The sequence below is a fragment of the Equus quagga genome, chromosome 9 (assembly GCF_021613505.1).
Source record: "Equus quagga isolate Etosha38 chromosome 9, UCLA_HA_Equagga_1.0, whole genome shotgun sequence".
In the NCBI taxonomy this organism is placed as follows: domain Eukaryota; kingdom Metazoa; phylum Chordata; class Mammalia; order Perissodactyla; family Equidae; genus Equus; species Equus quagga.
This window is the reverse complement of record NC_060275.1, coordinates 8,533,107-8,550,978: the sequence shown is the minus strand read 5'-3', so window position 1 is coordinate 8,550,978 and position 17,872 is coordinate 8,533,107. Positions and strand designations below refer to the sequence as shown.

Genomic DNA, 17,872 nt, shown 5'->3' with positions numbered 1-17,872 from the left:
GTTAAGTTTGTACGCTCTGCTTTGGCAGCCCGGTGTTTGCTGGTTTGGATCCCAGGGGCAGACCTAGGCACTGCTTATTAAGCCATGCTGTGGCGGGCGTCCCACATATAAAGTAGAGGAAGATGGGCACGGATGTTAGCTCAGGGTCAGTCTTTCTCAGCAAAAAGAGGAGGATTGACAGCAGATGTTAGCTCAGGGCTAATCTTCCTCAAAAAACAAAAACAAAAAACAAAAAACAAACCCTATCCACAAGGCAGCCAATGGCAGCCAAGACACACAGGCCACCTCTTGCCATCTGACTTTGGGATCAAGCATTCAGTTGAAAGCCCACCACTCACAGCCACATACACACCACAGTTCTTTAGCATTGACCTTGCATACTTCTCATGTATCTTCCATGAGCTCAATGTCAATGCTTCTCAAGTGATACCCAAGAAAAACCAACAAGAGAAATAAATACTAAGGAATAAGATTTTATTGTGTAGAGCTGAGCTCTGGAGGGCCACAAACTATTCTAATAGCTAAGGCTTTCTTCCCCCAAGAATCAATTTTTGCTCCTTAGGGCAGATGATACCACCCTTGTAGAGAATGCATTGTCTAATATAATTAGCTTACATCACTGCCATTTGTGAAATTTCCAGTAAGGAATTACTGCTCCTCTAGCACTGGGATAATTTTAACACTGATGAGACACTGAGGACTGGATTTGCACACATCATAAAACATTTCACTTACCAGATCTAAAATAAAGCAAATCCATAAAATTCAAAGGACTACATAAGAATGAACTGATAGGCAAAGAGAATTACCAAACGATCAATTACTTCATTATAAAAATTATCATATTTTAATTTTGATAAAGATCCTACATTGTTTTAATTTTCTCTACTACTAAGCATTATATTCAACTTTTCATCAGAGTATATTTTTCAATAATTTTAAACCTTAGGAAATTTTTGATACTACATGCTAGACTTGCTTATGCTTGTTATATAGTAAACGAGTTATTAGTAGGTCATTTGGCCTTGGCCATAGTTTATAAGAATAATTACTACCTAAACTTCACCATACTTTCTAACATTACATAGAGAACTTTACTTTCACTTAAACTGACAGCAAGGGGATGATTCTTTACTACATACATACTTGCCTCAAATGGTCTCCTGGAACCACTTAAAACATCCAAACTATAAAACACGTTATAAAAGCCTTCCAAAATGCTGGCAAAGAACAACTCAAAATGTAACCTTGAAGTATATATCTGGCACAGAGTAAGATTTTTTTCCTCAATATTATTTATTTTCAGTCTAAACTAAAAAAATAAAGCTTACCTAATACATCTTTGGTGCATATGGTAAGAACTCCAATGACGTTTGTGATAAGAGGTTTCAGAAGCTCGTTCTGAGTCACAAGGTCAGGATCTACCAATAAACACGACTGCAGAAGCCTGGACAAAGAGGACAGGTATTCCAGGAGAAAAGACACCTATTTGAAAAAGGAGATAAAGTAAAACAAAACAGATCATATGACAAGCTCACCTCAGTCATAAAATATTTTACTTTTCAAGAATTATAAGTCACTTCTTTGTAACATAGGTTAATAAACTATTAATCATAAATTTTAAAAACCTGAAATGAATACATAGCAACAAAGCTTTATTTTTCTCATAAGCATGTCATTAACAGCCACGTTAACACTCATTGTCAACTATAATATTACCAAACAAAACAGTATTTTCAAAAACAAATTTTGAATTCCATTTAGAGAAAGCAAGCCCTGAGATTTTTCAGGTAGCTACATTATGGAATCAATAGTCTGTAAGAAACAGAAAAGGGCATTCCAAAGCCATAAAGTCTACAATTTTGGAAAGAAAGAAAGATTACAAAATATTTTTCAAAGAGCACAATTTGGGGGTGGAGGAAGCTAGCCTAACTGTCCAGTTATTGCTACAAATAAAATGCAAATATGGTCAATGTTTGCCCTCAACTATTTTTCAACATAAAAATACTATTCTTTTTTTTTTGAAGATTGGCCCTGAGCTAACATCTGTGGCGAAGCTTCCTCTTTTTGTCTTTTTTCCTCCTCAAAGCCCTAGTAGATAGTTGTATCTCCTACTTGTAAGTCCTTCTAGTTCTTCTATGTGGGATGCTCCCACAGCGTGGCTTGATGAGTGGCGTGTAGGTCCAAGCCCAGGATCCAAACCAGCAAACCCTGGGCCACTGAAGCGGAGCATGCAAACTTTACCACTATGCCACTGGACTAGCCCCCAACATACTATTCTTAATATAATTATAAAAGAATAATTATAAAAGAAAAATTAAATCTTCTCTAATATTACCAATAAAACCATCTCTGGAATGTTACTTGATGCTAATATTACAACAAGTATTTGCAAAAGTACTTTTAAAAAACTAATTCTCTGGATACGTAATAATTAAAGAACAAGTTGTGATGTCTCATTTATCCACTATCCCCAGACAATGAGAGCGTCCATATAGGTGAACATATAAATGAACTCTCTCTCTGTAGACACACACACACACACACACTTTCCCCCGCCCCCACTTTATTCTGCTGTTCTGAGAGTCGGGAACTGTCCTGCATTCGAGGAGGGATACGTGCCTCTAAGGTAAGTGACCTCAGACTATTTCAAAACAGTTGTGCTGTCCTGCTTCCCCTGATGAGTATGTCCTCCCTGTATCTAATCTGCCAACTGATTTTACATAAAAGTGTACGTGGCTCTACACTTCTCCTATTGGGTAAAATGCAAGCAGTTTGTGAAGTTTAATTTCCTTATGGCTGTGAAGTCTTTTTTGCTCCCTTCAACTTCTACACTATGGAAATTACAGCAAGTCTGCCCTCTGGGTGTGTGAAGTGTTACCAGAAACAGATAAACCATGGAAAGCAAGAGACAACATTAGAGAGAGAATAGCTGAATTGTTAGACTCTTGTGTAAATTACCATACTGAAGATTTAATGAAATATTGATATAGTAATTCATAAAGTTAAGTCTTTTTTTATGTTTGAAACTCTTAAAAAAAAAAACCAGAGCAACCAACCACACACTTCAGCACATGCGTGCCTCGGCTGAGTGCAAGCTCACGGGGCGGCTCTGCCCGCACACTCTGCCCAGCACCCCCGGCCCTTTCCTCCCCTCCTCAGCCTCTCTCAAATCTCACCTTCATGAGGGCTTTGCTGACCACTCTCCGAAAAAACAGCAACTTCTCCCCCTTTACCCATCCCATTTTACTGTTTTCCATACCATCTGTCACCATCTGATAAAATACATTTTATTCACCATTTACTGTCTGTCTCCTGGGACACAGACTTCATGTGGGCAGGGATGTGTCTACTTTGTTCACAGATGTGTCACTAGCACCTGCAACACAACCTGGCAGAGCAGATGCTCCAGAATTTTTCTGGAATGAATGAATGGTCTTGTATAAGGACATATAGCCAAGAAGCATTTGGCCCACATCACGCCAGGCAGTGCAATGGCTAAAGAGTGTAGGTTCTGGAACCAACCTCTGTGGGCTGGAATCCTGGCTCTGCCCCTTACTGTATGAGCGACCTGAACAAGTTACTTATCTCTGGGTTCCAGTCATTTCCTTTATAAAATGAGGCCACTAATGGTACTTCATGTGATTGCTGTGAGCATTACATAAACGAATACAAACAAGCAGCCCACAAATGTTTGTTACGTTATTATTCATTCACTCCACGAATACTGGATGAGTGCCTGCTGTGAGACAGGCACTGTGCTCAGCACTCAGGGTACAACAGCGCACAAAAAGACGCAAGGCCCTGACTTCAAATGGAGCTCATTTGCCCTCTGAGCTCATCTCCCCCTCACAGATTCTGCTCCAGCCATTCTGGCTTCCTTGCTGTTTCTTGGATAGGCCAAACATACTCCAATCTCAGGGGCCTTGCTATGTCCCATAGGACTGGCTTCCTCACTTACTTAAGGTTACATGTCGCTGTCTGAAAGGCCCTCCCTGACCACCCTACATGGAAAAGCCCTACCCTGCCAACTCGGACATCACTTCCTGTCCCCCGCTTCAGTTATTCTTCCTCAACGTCTAGCATCATCGGGCATGTATGGATTTCTTCAGGATCTGCTCTCCCAACTTGAGGGGAGGGGTTTTTGTTTTATTCACTTAGGGAAGATCCTGGTACGCAGTAGGCCCTCAATAAAGATTTCTTGGATGGATAGACAGAAAAATGGAGGAGAGAGCCCTTATGGAAATAAGCACACTCACAAATGAAAACACTGCAGTGAGACAAGTGTTTCGAAGATAATGCACATAGCGTTACCCAGTCTTGGGTGAGGGTCTGCCTTATTCAGGAAGCTCAAAGAAGATATCACAAAGCAAGAGATACTGGTCTAGTCTACCCTTTATTATGACCCCAAATAAATCTCATAGTCTTTCTTAAAATTTGTTTTTGAGATAACATTTCTATCAGCAACAACTACACAAAGAATTGTTAAGCACACTTTACATACAGACTCTAGCTTTTTGCAAGAACTTAAAAATAGTAAATACATGTGAAGGAACAAAAATAAATTTATTCTTATTATATGGGGTTTTAAAAATACACAGAACTTAGTCATTAAGTATTTTAACAACTTCAATTTAGATGAAAATGAAAGAGAGAGCTTAAAATCACAGAAGGGGAAGTTGGGCCATAAATGTCCCCTTTTTTACTACAGTGCTTAAAAATATCAGGATCTGTGATTAAACCTTCATAGTTGGTTAATGATGGAATCAGGAACAGAAGCTAGGTCTCCAAACCCCACTGCTCTTTTCTACCATCCAAAGATGTCTCAGATGAAAATGTTAAGTAAGCTATTTCAAATAACCTCATCATACCATGTATACCCTGAGAGATTTTCATCTTTCTCCTATGGCTAGTATATCCTCAGCAGAATTTATGTTTCTGGCACTTAGAGCAAACAAATGCACAACAGACATGAGGTGAGAGGGAGACGTGAGGCACTTACCTGAGCCTGTGTGTGTTCAACTGGAGGTGACGAAGGCAGCGGGGCCTTGAGTTCCTGGACACGCGTCTCTATGAGGGCAGCATCTGCAATACTGTGAAGGATGGAAAAAGGCCACCCTTTAGACATTGGTATGCTTGTTATTAAAGATTAATAAATCAGAATTTGAAGTTTGAATGTAACCTTGAATAGAATTCAAGACAAAGGATTTTTATAAATAAAGACAATAAATGTTTATAAAAAGGTATTCTACAATGTTTCAGAATACAGGAAAAGATCTTATATGATAAATACGGGAGACAAGAAATTCTGAAGAAAGATACCTAATAAAACCTTAAAAAGCAGAATAAAAAATATAATGAAGCCCTTTCAGAAGCAACACAAACAAGAGAAAAACCTTGGTGGTTAGGTTCATATTTAAAACAGGAAAAACACTTGCTGGGAAATTAGTTCCAATTTAGTAAGTTAAAAACAAAATAACGAAAAACAGGAAAAAAAATTTTTTAAGTCAGAAATAAAGAACAAGTATGGAAATGTGATAAGGCTTTGCCATAAAAGATCTTTTAATATCTCTGTGCCCTTAATGTCACAACAGACTATGACTCTTAAAAACAGGAATATTCCTAAAGCTCCATTTCAGTCATTCTTGAGGCAGGAAACATCCAAGAAGGAAGACAATCAACTAGCAGTTTCCTTTTCCAACTCTACTAGGCATCCCAGTAGAAAAGATGACAAATAAAGGTGAACAGGACAAAGTCACACTCGCTGTTTACTACAAATGGCAAAGGAGGAACCACAACTGAGTGAACTGAAACAAGGAAAACTTCTTTCTTTTTAGACTTTTCTTAATATCCTAAAAGGAAAGAGAAAGCACTGTGATCTGGCAAGAAGGAAGAAGACATTTCAGACAGTGAATGTGCAAAGAGCAGAAACAGAGGCAGAGAAGACATGTAAATGAAGGTGTGGTTAACAGGGAGGTGAGTACAGAGAAGTACCACTGACTGTAGACGAGGGAGCACCTGAGACCACATCTCTTTTAAGCCTCGCACTAACCCCGTTAAATAGGTGTTATTAATGACACTCCAGAGATTAAAGTGACTTTCCCAAGGCTGCAACACTAGTGAGTGAATGAACCATAATTAGACCTTAAGTCAGACTAAATACAATATATAAGGTGTTTTGTTTTGTTTTGTTTTGTTTTTGCTTGCTGAGGAAGATTTGCCCTGAGCAAACATCTGTTCCCAATCTTCCTCTATTTTGTATGTGAGCTGCCACCACAGCATGGCCACTGACAGATGGGTGGTGTAGGTCTGCGCTCAGGAAGCAAACCAAGGCTGCTGAAGCAGAGTGCACCAAACTTAACCACAGGCCACCGGGGCTGGCCCTATAAGGACTTTTTAATTATATCATGTAACCAATAAGAAAATCAGGAAAAGTTATGTCAGAGGCTTATTAATATTAGATGAATGAAAGAACCAAATCATGATTTTCCTAAATTTTAACAGAATACTTTCTAATAAAAAGTTCAATCACCCAAATGAATTTAAAAAACAATTTCTTAATCCATGAACATTATTCTGATACGACCACTAGGGAGATAAACCCCCAAACTCCTTCACTCCCATTTAGAATGCCCAAGGGGATTGGATATTCCTTGAGCGTGGCAGAGGACAAATAAGGTTTAGAACTTCTGAATTCTAAAAAAATCAGGATTTTGTGGAGGGGCCTTAACAGTCAACATGACAAACCAATAGAAGTGGTTTAATAGATCTAAAATAAAAGCTGTCAAGACAATTCTGATAAAGGCAAAAACCTGCAGTCTAATGAGCCTACGAAAGGATAAAGATCTCTTCCCAGTACCTGTAACGTCTTATCGAGTCATGAGCATCGCTTGCATAAACTCATCTGTACGACCCAGCCTCTTGGGGAGAACTGGTCTCTCACCTACAGAGAAGCTCTAGGAGACCAGCTTGTCGAAAAGCACTTGCAGTGTCTCCCGGAGCAATCACCAACAGGCTGTCCAAGAGGCTGCACACTGCTGAAAGAAGAGGTGGAGTGACAAAAACACACTGCCTGGGCAGAGGAGCAGCGAGGGAGGAATCACGAGGAAGCCGTGGTGACACAGTCTCATGCTGACCTATTATTGAAAACAAGCACAAAAGTCATCACTATTTTGTTTACCTCGTGGTTATGCACCACGTCAACAAGTTCTGATAATCAGAGCAAAGTTCCCGAAGGTGCCAAAGACAGATGATGGGGAATTCTTCCAGTGCAGACTCATCTCCAACTCCTTCACTGTGTGTGTGCATGTGTCTACATGTACGCAGATGTGTAGGTGTCTGCCTTAGGTGAGAGTGTAAGAGGGAAGTATGGGCAAGAGTGTAAGAAGGGCAGAGTGGGGCTTTGTATAGCAAGCATTAAGATGCTAAGGAACAGACAGATGGTCCACAGTGTTTTTCTGAAAAACTCATTTTTTCACAATGAGGTTTCCTGAAATTCTAGGGGCCAGAAGTATTTCAGAATTCAAAATATTTTTGGATTTTAGAAAAATAATAAGATAGATGTACCATACATTAATTAACACCTCCAGTGGGATCTTAGACAACGTTCCATAATGAAATAAATATTTCTGCAGCATAGCATATGTACAATCACAATGAATATGATGGATAAAGGAGTAAATACAACCTCAGACCACAGTACTGGTCAGGTTTTGCAGCCAAATGTATTCAGGTATGGGCAAGTTTTACTACCAAGGGAGTTTTGAGAAAACTTTCAGTTTTCAGAGATTCTGGATTTTAGAACTGAAGATATGGGACAGTGACCCTTTCCTAGAAGACTCAGCAGGGGATGCTAACAAGAAAGCCAATCTGCCTCAAGGCCTTCCCTCATGACTCTCATGTCTGATTTCTTTTTTAAAGAAACATTATATTTTGAATAAGTTCAGACTTATGGCAAGTACTAAAGTACAAAGAATTCCCATATACCTTCACTCAGATCCCTAAGTAGTAATATTTTGCCACATTTTATCTACCCACCTACCACGTATCTCCATACAGACTCTTTGTGAGTTGCAGATATAATGCCCCTTTAACCCTAAATTAATTTTCCAAACAGAGACTCTGTCTTTTATAATCACAAAACCAGAAAATTAATACTGAAGCAGTGGTATTAGCTAATCTATAGACGTTGTTCCAAATTTTGCATGTTGTCTCACTAACGTGCTTGAGAGCAAAGACACAAAGTTCTTTTTCTTCTTGAGATCCAATTTAGGATCACACTCTGAACTTAGTTGTCATGTCTCTTTGGGTTCTACACTGGGAGAGTCCTCAGTCTTGCTTTATCCTTCAGGTCCTGACATTTTGTGAAGAACACAGGCCAGTTACTCTGTGGAATGTCTGACAACTGATGCTTCCTCATGATTAGATCCTCGGTACCCCATGTCAGGAGAAACATGATTTCTGCTTGTCCCATATTTGATTAAGGTGGTGTTTACTAGGTTTCCCCAGTGTAAAGTTATGATTTTTCCCTTTGTAATTAATTAATTAATTCCTTTGGGGAGACACTTTGGGACTACATATTGTCAAGAAAGATTTGATATTTTAAACCAAATAAAATCGGGAAAATTAAATTTGAGTAATTCCACAGAAACAGTTCAAACGGTTTTAAGAGAAAAATTTAAATATTCCCAAAATATGTATTATATGTCTTCAGCTTTTTTAGGGCAAGCATACAGAAGAAAAGAATACCAATAAAAGGAGAGGGGCACAGCATTCAAGAAATTCCAACTCATTCAATATAGTATTCAATAAAATTTTCATATTTTATCTAGAGAGAATTATTCATTATTTATATTTATAGTACACAAATACACTAACCTTTTTATTTTTTAATGATTCCTTTCAACTTTGTATATCAAATGTAGACTTATAGATCATGAGAGGCCCTGTTAAAGGTTTTCTTATAACATGAAAGAATTTAAATTTAAATATGAAAAGTTGGATATCTAAAGTGGCTCCAATGTACATGTTAGGGAACATTCTTGTCATCCTGTTCTAAATTGTTTTGGGGCATAATAATTCCCTGGTTAATCAAGAATTAACAGAACAAGAAATAAAAGTACTAACCAGCTTCACTGGGAAATCCTGCTACACGTTCCAGCTGAGAGAATTAAAATCTCATTATCACTAAAAACAATTTATCTTAATACTATTTTAAAGAGATGGAATTAAGAAAGATATCTAACAACAACAAAAAAATCACTCTAGTCTTAAGGCTCATTGACAACATATATTTAATACTTTCTAGCACTGTTCAAAGATTCGTTGGCAGGTTCAACAAAAAGGATTAAAAAGCTTTTTTCTTAAATATACCACTGAAGTGATGAAGTGACTAGCAACCAGTAAAACTCTGCATTAATCATGCATTCTAAGCACAATCCTTGAAAATAAAAGAAATCCAAATCAAGCATAATGAAACCAAAAAAATTCCACACAACTGTATGTCTACACAAAAACCTGTACATGAATGTTTGTAGTATTATTATTCATAATAGCCAAAAAGTGGAAAGATCCAAATGTCCATCCATCAACTAATGGATGGGTAAATAAAATGTGGTATATCCATACAGTAGAATATTACTTAGCAATAAAAAGAATTGAAGTACTGATACATGCTATGACATGGATCAATCTTGAAAACATTATGCTAAGTGAAAGAAGCCAGTCACAAAAGATCCCGAACTGTATGATTCCATTTATGTAACATGTCTAAAACGGGCAAATCTATAAAGAGGGAAAGTACAGCAGTGATTGCCTAGGGCTAGGGAGAATGTAGGGGATGAGGAGTGACAGCTAATGGGGACAGAGTTCCTTTTGGGGGTAATGAAAATGTTCTCAAGTTGTAGTGATGGTTGCAGAACTCTGTGAATATACTAACAACCAATGAAGTGTACACTGAAAATGGGTGTACTGTATCGTATTTGAATCATATCTCAAAGTTGTTAAAAGTTAAGAGTAATCAATATACTTTTAGAGATAAATATTCATGAAATTCATTATAAAATTTCACTTTATGCCCTGTGTTCTTAGCTATTTCAACAATCTGAGTTTGCTCTTTTTGTTCTCAAGAAGATCAAATGAGTACTTTCTACAATTAAAAACTTTTGTACATTGTTAACATAAATCACTAAACACCAAAATGAAACATTGTTTAGGAAGTTATGGAACAAATATTGTAATGAAAAATTACATTGTTTAAGTGTTTAAAATTACCTTTTTAGGTAGTATATTCTTATATGTTAGGAATTTAATGCTGCAGAATAAAGGCCTATATACTCTCTAGAATAAACAAAAGCTAAGTTGTACTCTTCAGAATATATAAAGTTTGAAGCGTAACAGAGTTAGAAGCAGTCCCTAATACAAAGAGTAAAATTTATATATTGCCACTAATAAAAATAAATCCTGGGCTATTTACCACACATTTCTAACAAAATAAAGACTCAATATGTTTTACGTCCTTTAAAATGGACACATAGCCTTTGAAAAATACTTATGACTAGTCTTTCTTCACTTTCAAGTGGATTGCTGTTGTAAATTGAAATATTTTCCCAAAAGAGGGAGAAAAATGAAGCCAACTAATACCCATCAGTTCCCAATTCAAACACCAAATATCTATGCTTAACTAATAAGGAACAAATGGCAATCAGACTAGGTGATGGCCAAATTCCCATTTATTAGTTAAGGGTAGTTGTTTTGTTAATTTCTGATATATTTATTCTAATTTATTCTGTCATGTTCTGTGACTAATTTTGTTCTTATCTAGACATTGTGTTCTATGACGCATTTAATTTTGTTCTTATCTAGACATTTACTTTCAAAATAATCTGCCTGGACCAACTTCTTTTCTTTTTGAAAGTAGAATGTCTTCCTAAAAGGATACCTTGAGCCACAAACTGATCATGCGAGGCTTCTGGGGGAGGTGCTGCCAAGGTCACAAGTGGGGAAAACTCAGCACTCTCTGATGAAGGTGTCACCTACGGAGCAGCAAAGAAAATCATTTACTGAGAACATTCACCATTAATGTCATGACGTGGAAAATGAAACAGAAGCAACATACACACAACATATCCTTACACAAGAAGGTTATTATAACAAAACTATACTAGCCAGCATGACTGAAAAACATTCCATATCTTGAGAGTTATAACAGCTTTTTGAATAGCATTTTCTACTTCTTATAAAACTTGCTAGACTTTATGTAAATCAGTAACTCAAAGGAGCAAAGTTTTGATTTGAAGCCCACTTAGGATTTTAATGTCTCAATAAGGCCTATTCTCTCTTACTGTCCAAATGTTGAAAGGCTAAAACATACTACTTTAACGATAATTCATCAACGTTAAAGCCTTAACATATTTTGCATTACTTGATTCATAAGAAAAGGGTTTTTAAAGTTTCAAATGGCACACACAAATTTTAATAGTGTCTATCAAAATCTTAGCAGAAGTTGGGGCCGGCCCTGTGGCCAAGTGGTTAAGTTTGCGCACTCCACTTCAGCAGCCCAGGGTTTTGCTGTTTCAGATCCTGAGCACGGATGTGGCACTGCTCATCAAGCCACGCTGAGGCGGCATCCCACATGGCACAACCAGGGGGACTTACAACTAGAATATACAACTATGTACTGGGGGGCTTTGGGGAGAAGAAGAAGAAGGGAAAAAAAAGAAGATTCACAACAGACATTAGCTCAGGTGAGAATCTTAAAAAAAAAAAATTAGAATTATTAAAAGATGTATCCCTACCTCTCCCCTTATTGCAAAAGAACTATTTTAAAAACTCAGGCAATATGCTGTCACTCTGTTTCAGAATACAACATTTTTTAAAACATTAAACATAACAGAAATTTTGTAGAAAGCAAACACAATTTCACTACAGGTTTATAGACGAGCAGACTGTGGACTCCTAAAATTGAAAAAGCCCAAACTGATGTGTTCGGCACCTCCTATGTGAAAAATACCTTATCTGGAGAGGTCAAATCACTCTTTCTTACCGTCTTCTCTGAGGTAGCAGGAAGTTCCCATAACTGGATAAGCATTGTGTCAGTGCATGCATAAGCATGAGCTGTCCATAGACTTTATGCATCTACCCTACCTCAAACTCGGATACTACACAGCTCACAGCATTTGTACAGTGATTGCCAATTTATCCTAACACTTAAAGTAAGGTGCCTTAGACTTGACAGGCTAGAATGAAAGCAAAAACCAAAGCTATTTTCATTTGCAGTTTCTGATAGTAAAGAGAATACAAATTTGAAGAAAATGGTAGATGAAAATAATATATGGTTTTTAAAATCCCCCTTTCAACTTAAGACCTTAATATCTCTCACTACTTCAAGTACGACACCACAATAACAAATAATAGAAACCTGTAGCTAAAAAATGTAAGTAAGCTATGTACAAAGTCATCTGGCAAGTAAAACTAGATAAATTTCAGTCTAAATAAATCACTCAAATAAACGTGTATTAAATGTTTTATTTTATTTAATATTGGATACAGATACTAGGAAAAAATAACCTAAAATTGGGGTTTTTTAAATTATATTTGCCTATGATTGGCACAAAGGTTCCCATCAACACACATCCAGGTAACTTTTATAGTCTGTGAAGACAACAGTCACATACTAGGACTGATATCACAAACTCTGCAGAAGCTGACTAATACATGTGGCTTCTGCCACAAGCTCTTTTGGTTGCATAGGAAAATTTAAGAGGACAATGATGCTGGAATCCTTTATCTTTTCACTAAATATTCTTTCAATTGACAAACACTCAAGCATTCCTCACTACTGACAAAAACAGAGATAGCATTGGGGCTGGCCCAGCGGCACAGCAGTGAAGTTTGCATATTCTGCTTCAGTGGCCTGGGGTTCACCGGTTCGGATCCCAGGTGGGGACCTACACACCACTTGCCAAGCTATGCTGTGGCAGTTGTCCCACATATAAAGTAGAGAAGATGGGCACGGATGTTAGCTGAGGGCCAGTCTTCCTCAGCAAAAAGAGGAGGATTGACAGCAGATGTTAGCTCAGGGCTAACCTTCCTCAAAAAAATAAATAAATAAATAAAAAATAGAGATAGCATTAAGTGCAGGAAAAGAAAGTTCCTAAGGGCCCACTAAATACCAGGCTCATTAGAAGAAAGCAAAGTTGTGATTCGTGACCAAAGGTAAGACATTAATAAAACTTGTGATTTTCCTCAGTATGGTCCAAGGAAGGGACACGAAATTTAGAAAATATGATTATAGAAAGCACCTCTCTAATAGTTGTATTATAACTTACCCATATGGTTGAGAAAATACAAGGACTTCTTTATATAGTAGAATATTGCATCTTAAAAATTGATTATGAGTGATTTGTGGTTCTACTAGCCTATCTATGTTTTTAAATTTGTTATATTAGCATATTACTATTTTAATAAGTAAAGACAAAAAATACATTAAACTGAATTGCACTAGTTCTAAGCTCAAATTCTTGATTGTTTGAAAATAATCTCCAATGGCTATTTACTTGATTATATATTTTTTTGGGTGAGGAAGATTGTCCCTGAGCTAACATCTGTGCCAATCTTCCTCTGTTTTGTATGTGGGACACTGCCACAGTATGGCTTGGTGAGTAGTGTGTAGGTCCACACCCAGGATCTGAACCTGCAAACCCTGGGCCACCAAGGCAGAGCACACGAAGTTAACCACTATGCCACTGGGTCGGCCCATTACTTGATTATATTTAATAACACACATTGATAACTAAATATGATATTTGCCATCTTGAAATCCAAGTAACAAGTAGTCAATTTTGAAATTCAAGTATTAGCTACTGGCAAGTGGAGGTTCACATGAGCCTACAATGCTGTAGGTAGAAAAGGCCTGATCTAGGTCAGGTTCTCATTTAGAGATAAAGACCATAAGTAACAGGTGCACCCAAGTTCAGATTCTTAATTAGGATTCTCAGTCCAGGACTGTATTCATGACAGCACAAACCCACTTAAGGCAGAGGAAGTCCTTGGACAACCCGCCTGAGAACTAGTTACCCCTATTTGAGAGGATATGCTTCTTTCTCTCCATTCCTCCTTGTTTCCATGGAGGAACTTCGACCACACTAAGACTTCTGGCCTCCCTCCCAGGTAGAGGAGCTGGGACTGGCTTAGTTCAAAAGCAAACTGAACATGCTTAGTCATCTCTTCCCTTCCACCATAGCAGAGAATACACATTCTCATTTGTTCTCTATCCCACAGTAAGTAGGAAGCCCCAAGTGAGAGGCCAGAGTTGTCCTGTTGTAACAGTGAGTCCGTCTAATTCTTGTGTCTATCACTTGCCCTATTCATTAAAATGGTCTCAGTGGAAAATCACAATCTAGACTTCCCTCACTTTCACAACTGCTACATGACACATCCTAAGATTTTCAATTTACATTCCCTTGATAAGACAAATAAAACTGAGTTTTCCTTGACTTGAAGTATTTACACTTCTAGCCTTATCACTTTACTGGTATTATAGAAGGCAATAAAAGCCTGTTAACGCAGATAGGATGATGCTACTTAAAGCCACTGTCCTAAAGCAGACTCAAATTTTTCTTATAAAAACTAAAAAAGATAACCTTTTCTACAACGTGTTTATAAACAGATTAGATAACTAAAGAAGCTTTCTAAATCATGCCTCATCATAAAATAAGCAATTATAATTTGAGAGTCCCTTTGAAATAGTAGAAAGTAGCAAAGACATTTACCATATTAAAGTAGGATTTGAGTTTTAAAAAGAACAATTTCTGTCATAAACAAAATACATCAATATTCAAAAGCTGTTTTCTTTGTATCCTGCCTTACAGAAACAAAAGAGTTCACTAGATACTTCAAAATTTTTTGAAAGTTAATTTAGGACTTGGATATTTGTCAAAATCAATGTATAGGGATGTCATCATCATGGCAGTGTGAGATAATCTCTTTGTCTCTCCCGTTCAATCTACAGCAAGCAAAACACCCGCAACTCAACAAAGGCTACACTGCCCAACACACAAGGATGTCAAGAGATCCGCAATCTGGTACATACAAAGGTGGGTGGACTGGAGTGGAGCACATACAGGAGTTAACTGAGAGAACAGTAGAGGCAGTGTGCAGGATCATGGCCCCTGGCCTTGATGGCTGAGCCAGCTGCCTCACCCAAGAACCTGGTGGGCAGCAGTGGAGATGTGCACATACGCAACGCTAGCCTAGCAGCCATTGTGGCACCTGCAGCCACAGAGAGTAGAGCAGCAGCAAAGGTGGAGCCCCGTGATCCCCAGGCCCTGGCTGTAGCTCAGAGCCTATTAGCAGTAGTGGAGACATGCACACAACTCCAGCCTCCCAATGGCAGTGGCACCTGTGACCACAGGGAAATAAACAACAGTGGAGGCAGTACCCCATGAACCCAGTTCCCTGCCCACCCTCCTGTTCCCCCACACCGCAGCGGAGCTTCCAACACAGATGACCCCACACATGCTGAAGGCATCAGTGGTCCCTGTACCCTTGGCAGCAAAGCCAGTGACCGCAGCAACACCAGCAACAGCAAGGCATCAGTGACCACCAAAAGTGCAGGCAGCAATGACAAGAGTACCAGTAACACCTCTAATAAAGGTGGTGGAGGGTGGAAAAGCTGACCCTCAAATACAGCCTGAGGCAGCTCAGGTAAGAGAAATGAAAAACTAGTGTATGGCGCCACCTACTGAAAAACAAAAGCAAAACCTCTAATCTCCAACTAGCTAAACAGTTCAAATCAAAACAAAAAAAGCTATACCTAAATAAGAAAAGTGTTCACTATGACAAATACACCAGCAGAGGAATAATTCATTAACCACCACAAAAAGCCATGATAATGCAACATTGCAAAAAGAAAATAACAACTCTCCAGAAACCAAACATAAAATCATGAAAGATTGTGATCTAGCTAATAAAGAATTCAAAACAGCTGCCATGAAGAAACTCAACAAGCTACAAGAAAACTCAGAAAGACAGTTCAATGACCTAAGGAATAAAATTAATGAACAGAAAGATTATTTTACCAAAGAGATTGAAATTCTAAAAAAATAAAAACAAATTTTGGAGCTGAAGAAAATAAATGAGACGAAGAACACATTAGAAAGCATTGGAAATAAATCAGACCATATGGAAGACAGAATGAGAGAGCTTAAAGATAGAAATCCAGAAATGATGCAGGTATAAGAGGATAGAGAAATAAGATTTTTTTAAAAGGTAGAAATTCTACAAGAATTATCTGACTCCATTAGAAAGGGCAATAGAAGGATAATGGGTATCCCAGAAGGTGAAGAGAGAGAAAAGGGAGCAGAGAGTTTATTTAAAGAAATAATACCTTATAACTTCCCAAACCTGGGGAAGAAACTGGATATACAAATCCATGAAGCTAACAGAACATCCAATTATCTTGATGCAAAAGACTTTCTCCAAGACACATGATAATAAAACAGTCAAAAGTCAACAACAAAAATGGAATATTAAAGGCAGCCAGAGGAAAAAAAACAATAACCTACAAGAGAACCCCCATTAGGCTGTCAGTAAATTTCTCAGCAAAAACTCTACAGGCCAGGAGATAGTGGATGATATATTCAAAATCTTGAGATATAAAAACTGTCAGTGAAGAATACTCTATCCAGCAAAGTTATCCTTCACATATGAAAGAGCAATAAAGTATTTTCCATAGAAACAAAAGCTAAGAGAGTTCATCATAACTAGATCTGTCTTACAAGAAATGTTGAAAGGAGCTTTCCTACCTGAAACAAAAAGGCAAAGGTAAACAAGACTTTGAGCAAGATGACAAAACCAGAAAATTGCAACTCTGTATCAGAACAGGTTGGTAAACACTTAATTATAACATAAAGCTTAAAGGGAAAGGAAACATTAAAAATAACTATAACCACTTCAATTTGGTAATGAACTTACAACATAAAAAGAGATAATATGTGACAACAAAACATAGAAGGCTGAGAGGAAAAGAATGGAACTTGTACAGGCAAATGAAGATAAGATAGTAAAAGCAGAGAAAGGATTATCTTATCTATGAGACCTTTTATACAAACCTCACGGTAACCACAAAACAAAGACTGAGACCAGAGAAATGAACCTTAAAGAAGGGGAAACTAAGAAAAACGTCACAGAAAACCACCAAAATGAAATAGGTGACAGAAACACAATGAAAAAGAAGCAACAGAAATATAGAGAAACCAGAAAACAAAAGATAAAATGGCAGTATTAAGTCCTCATATATCAATAATCACCCTAAATGTAAATGGACTGAACTCACCAATCAAAAGACACAGAGTGGCTGGATGGATTAAAAACCAAGACCCAACAATCTGCTGTCTCCAAGAGACCCATCTCAGCCCTAAAGACAAACATAAGCTCAAAGTGAAAGGATGGAAGACGATACTTCAAGCAAATGGTAGCCAAAAGAAAATGGGTGTAGTCATACTTGTAACAGACAAAGTAGTCTCCAAGTCAGAAAAGATAACAAGAGACAAAAATGGACATTATATACCGATAAAGGGAAGAATCCATTCAAGAAAACATAACATTTATTAATATATGTGCCTAACATAGGAGCACTTAAATATCTAAATCAATTATTAATAGACCTAAAGGGCGAAACTGACAGCAACACAATAATAGTCGGGGACCTCAACACCCCACTTACATCAATGGATTGATCATACAGACAGAAAGCCAACAAGGAAACATTGGCCTTAAATGAAACATTAGACCAGATGGACTTAACAGATATATATAGAACATTCCATCCAAAAGCAGCAGAATACACATTCTTCTCAAGTGCACATGAAAT

General features: G+C 37.6%; 1 protein-coding gene across 1 annotated transcript in view; it reads right to left on the bottom strand.

Moving 5' to 3' along the window:
• RTTN (rotatin) overlaps window positions 1-17,872 on the bottom strand; it is a 150,675-nt gene that overhangs the window by 31,449 nt on the left and 101,354 nt on the right. Inside the window, exons 35-38 of the mRNA XM_046671888.1 lie at window positions 10,940-11,033; window positions 6,944-7,136; window positions 5,003-5,093; window positions 1,332-1,485 (exon numbers count right to left, since the gene is read on the bottom strand). Of these exons, the coding sequence (XP_046527844.1) occupies window positions 1,332-1,485; window positions 5,003-5,093; window positions 6,944-7,136; window positions 10,940-11,033 (532 nt within the window). The remainder of the gene's footprint in view (window positions 1-1,331; window positions 1,486-5,002; window positions 5,094-6,943; window positions 7,137-10,939; window positions 11,034-17,872) is intronic.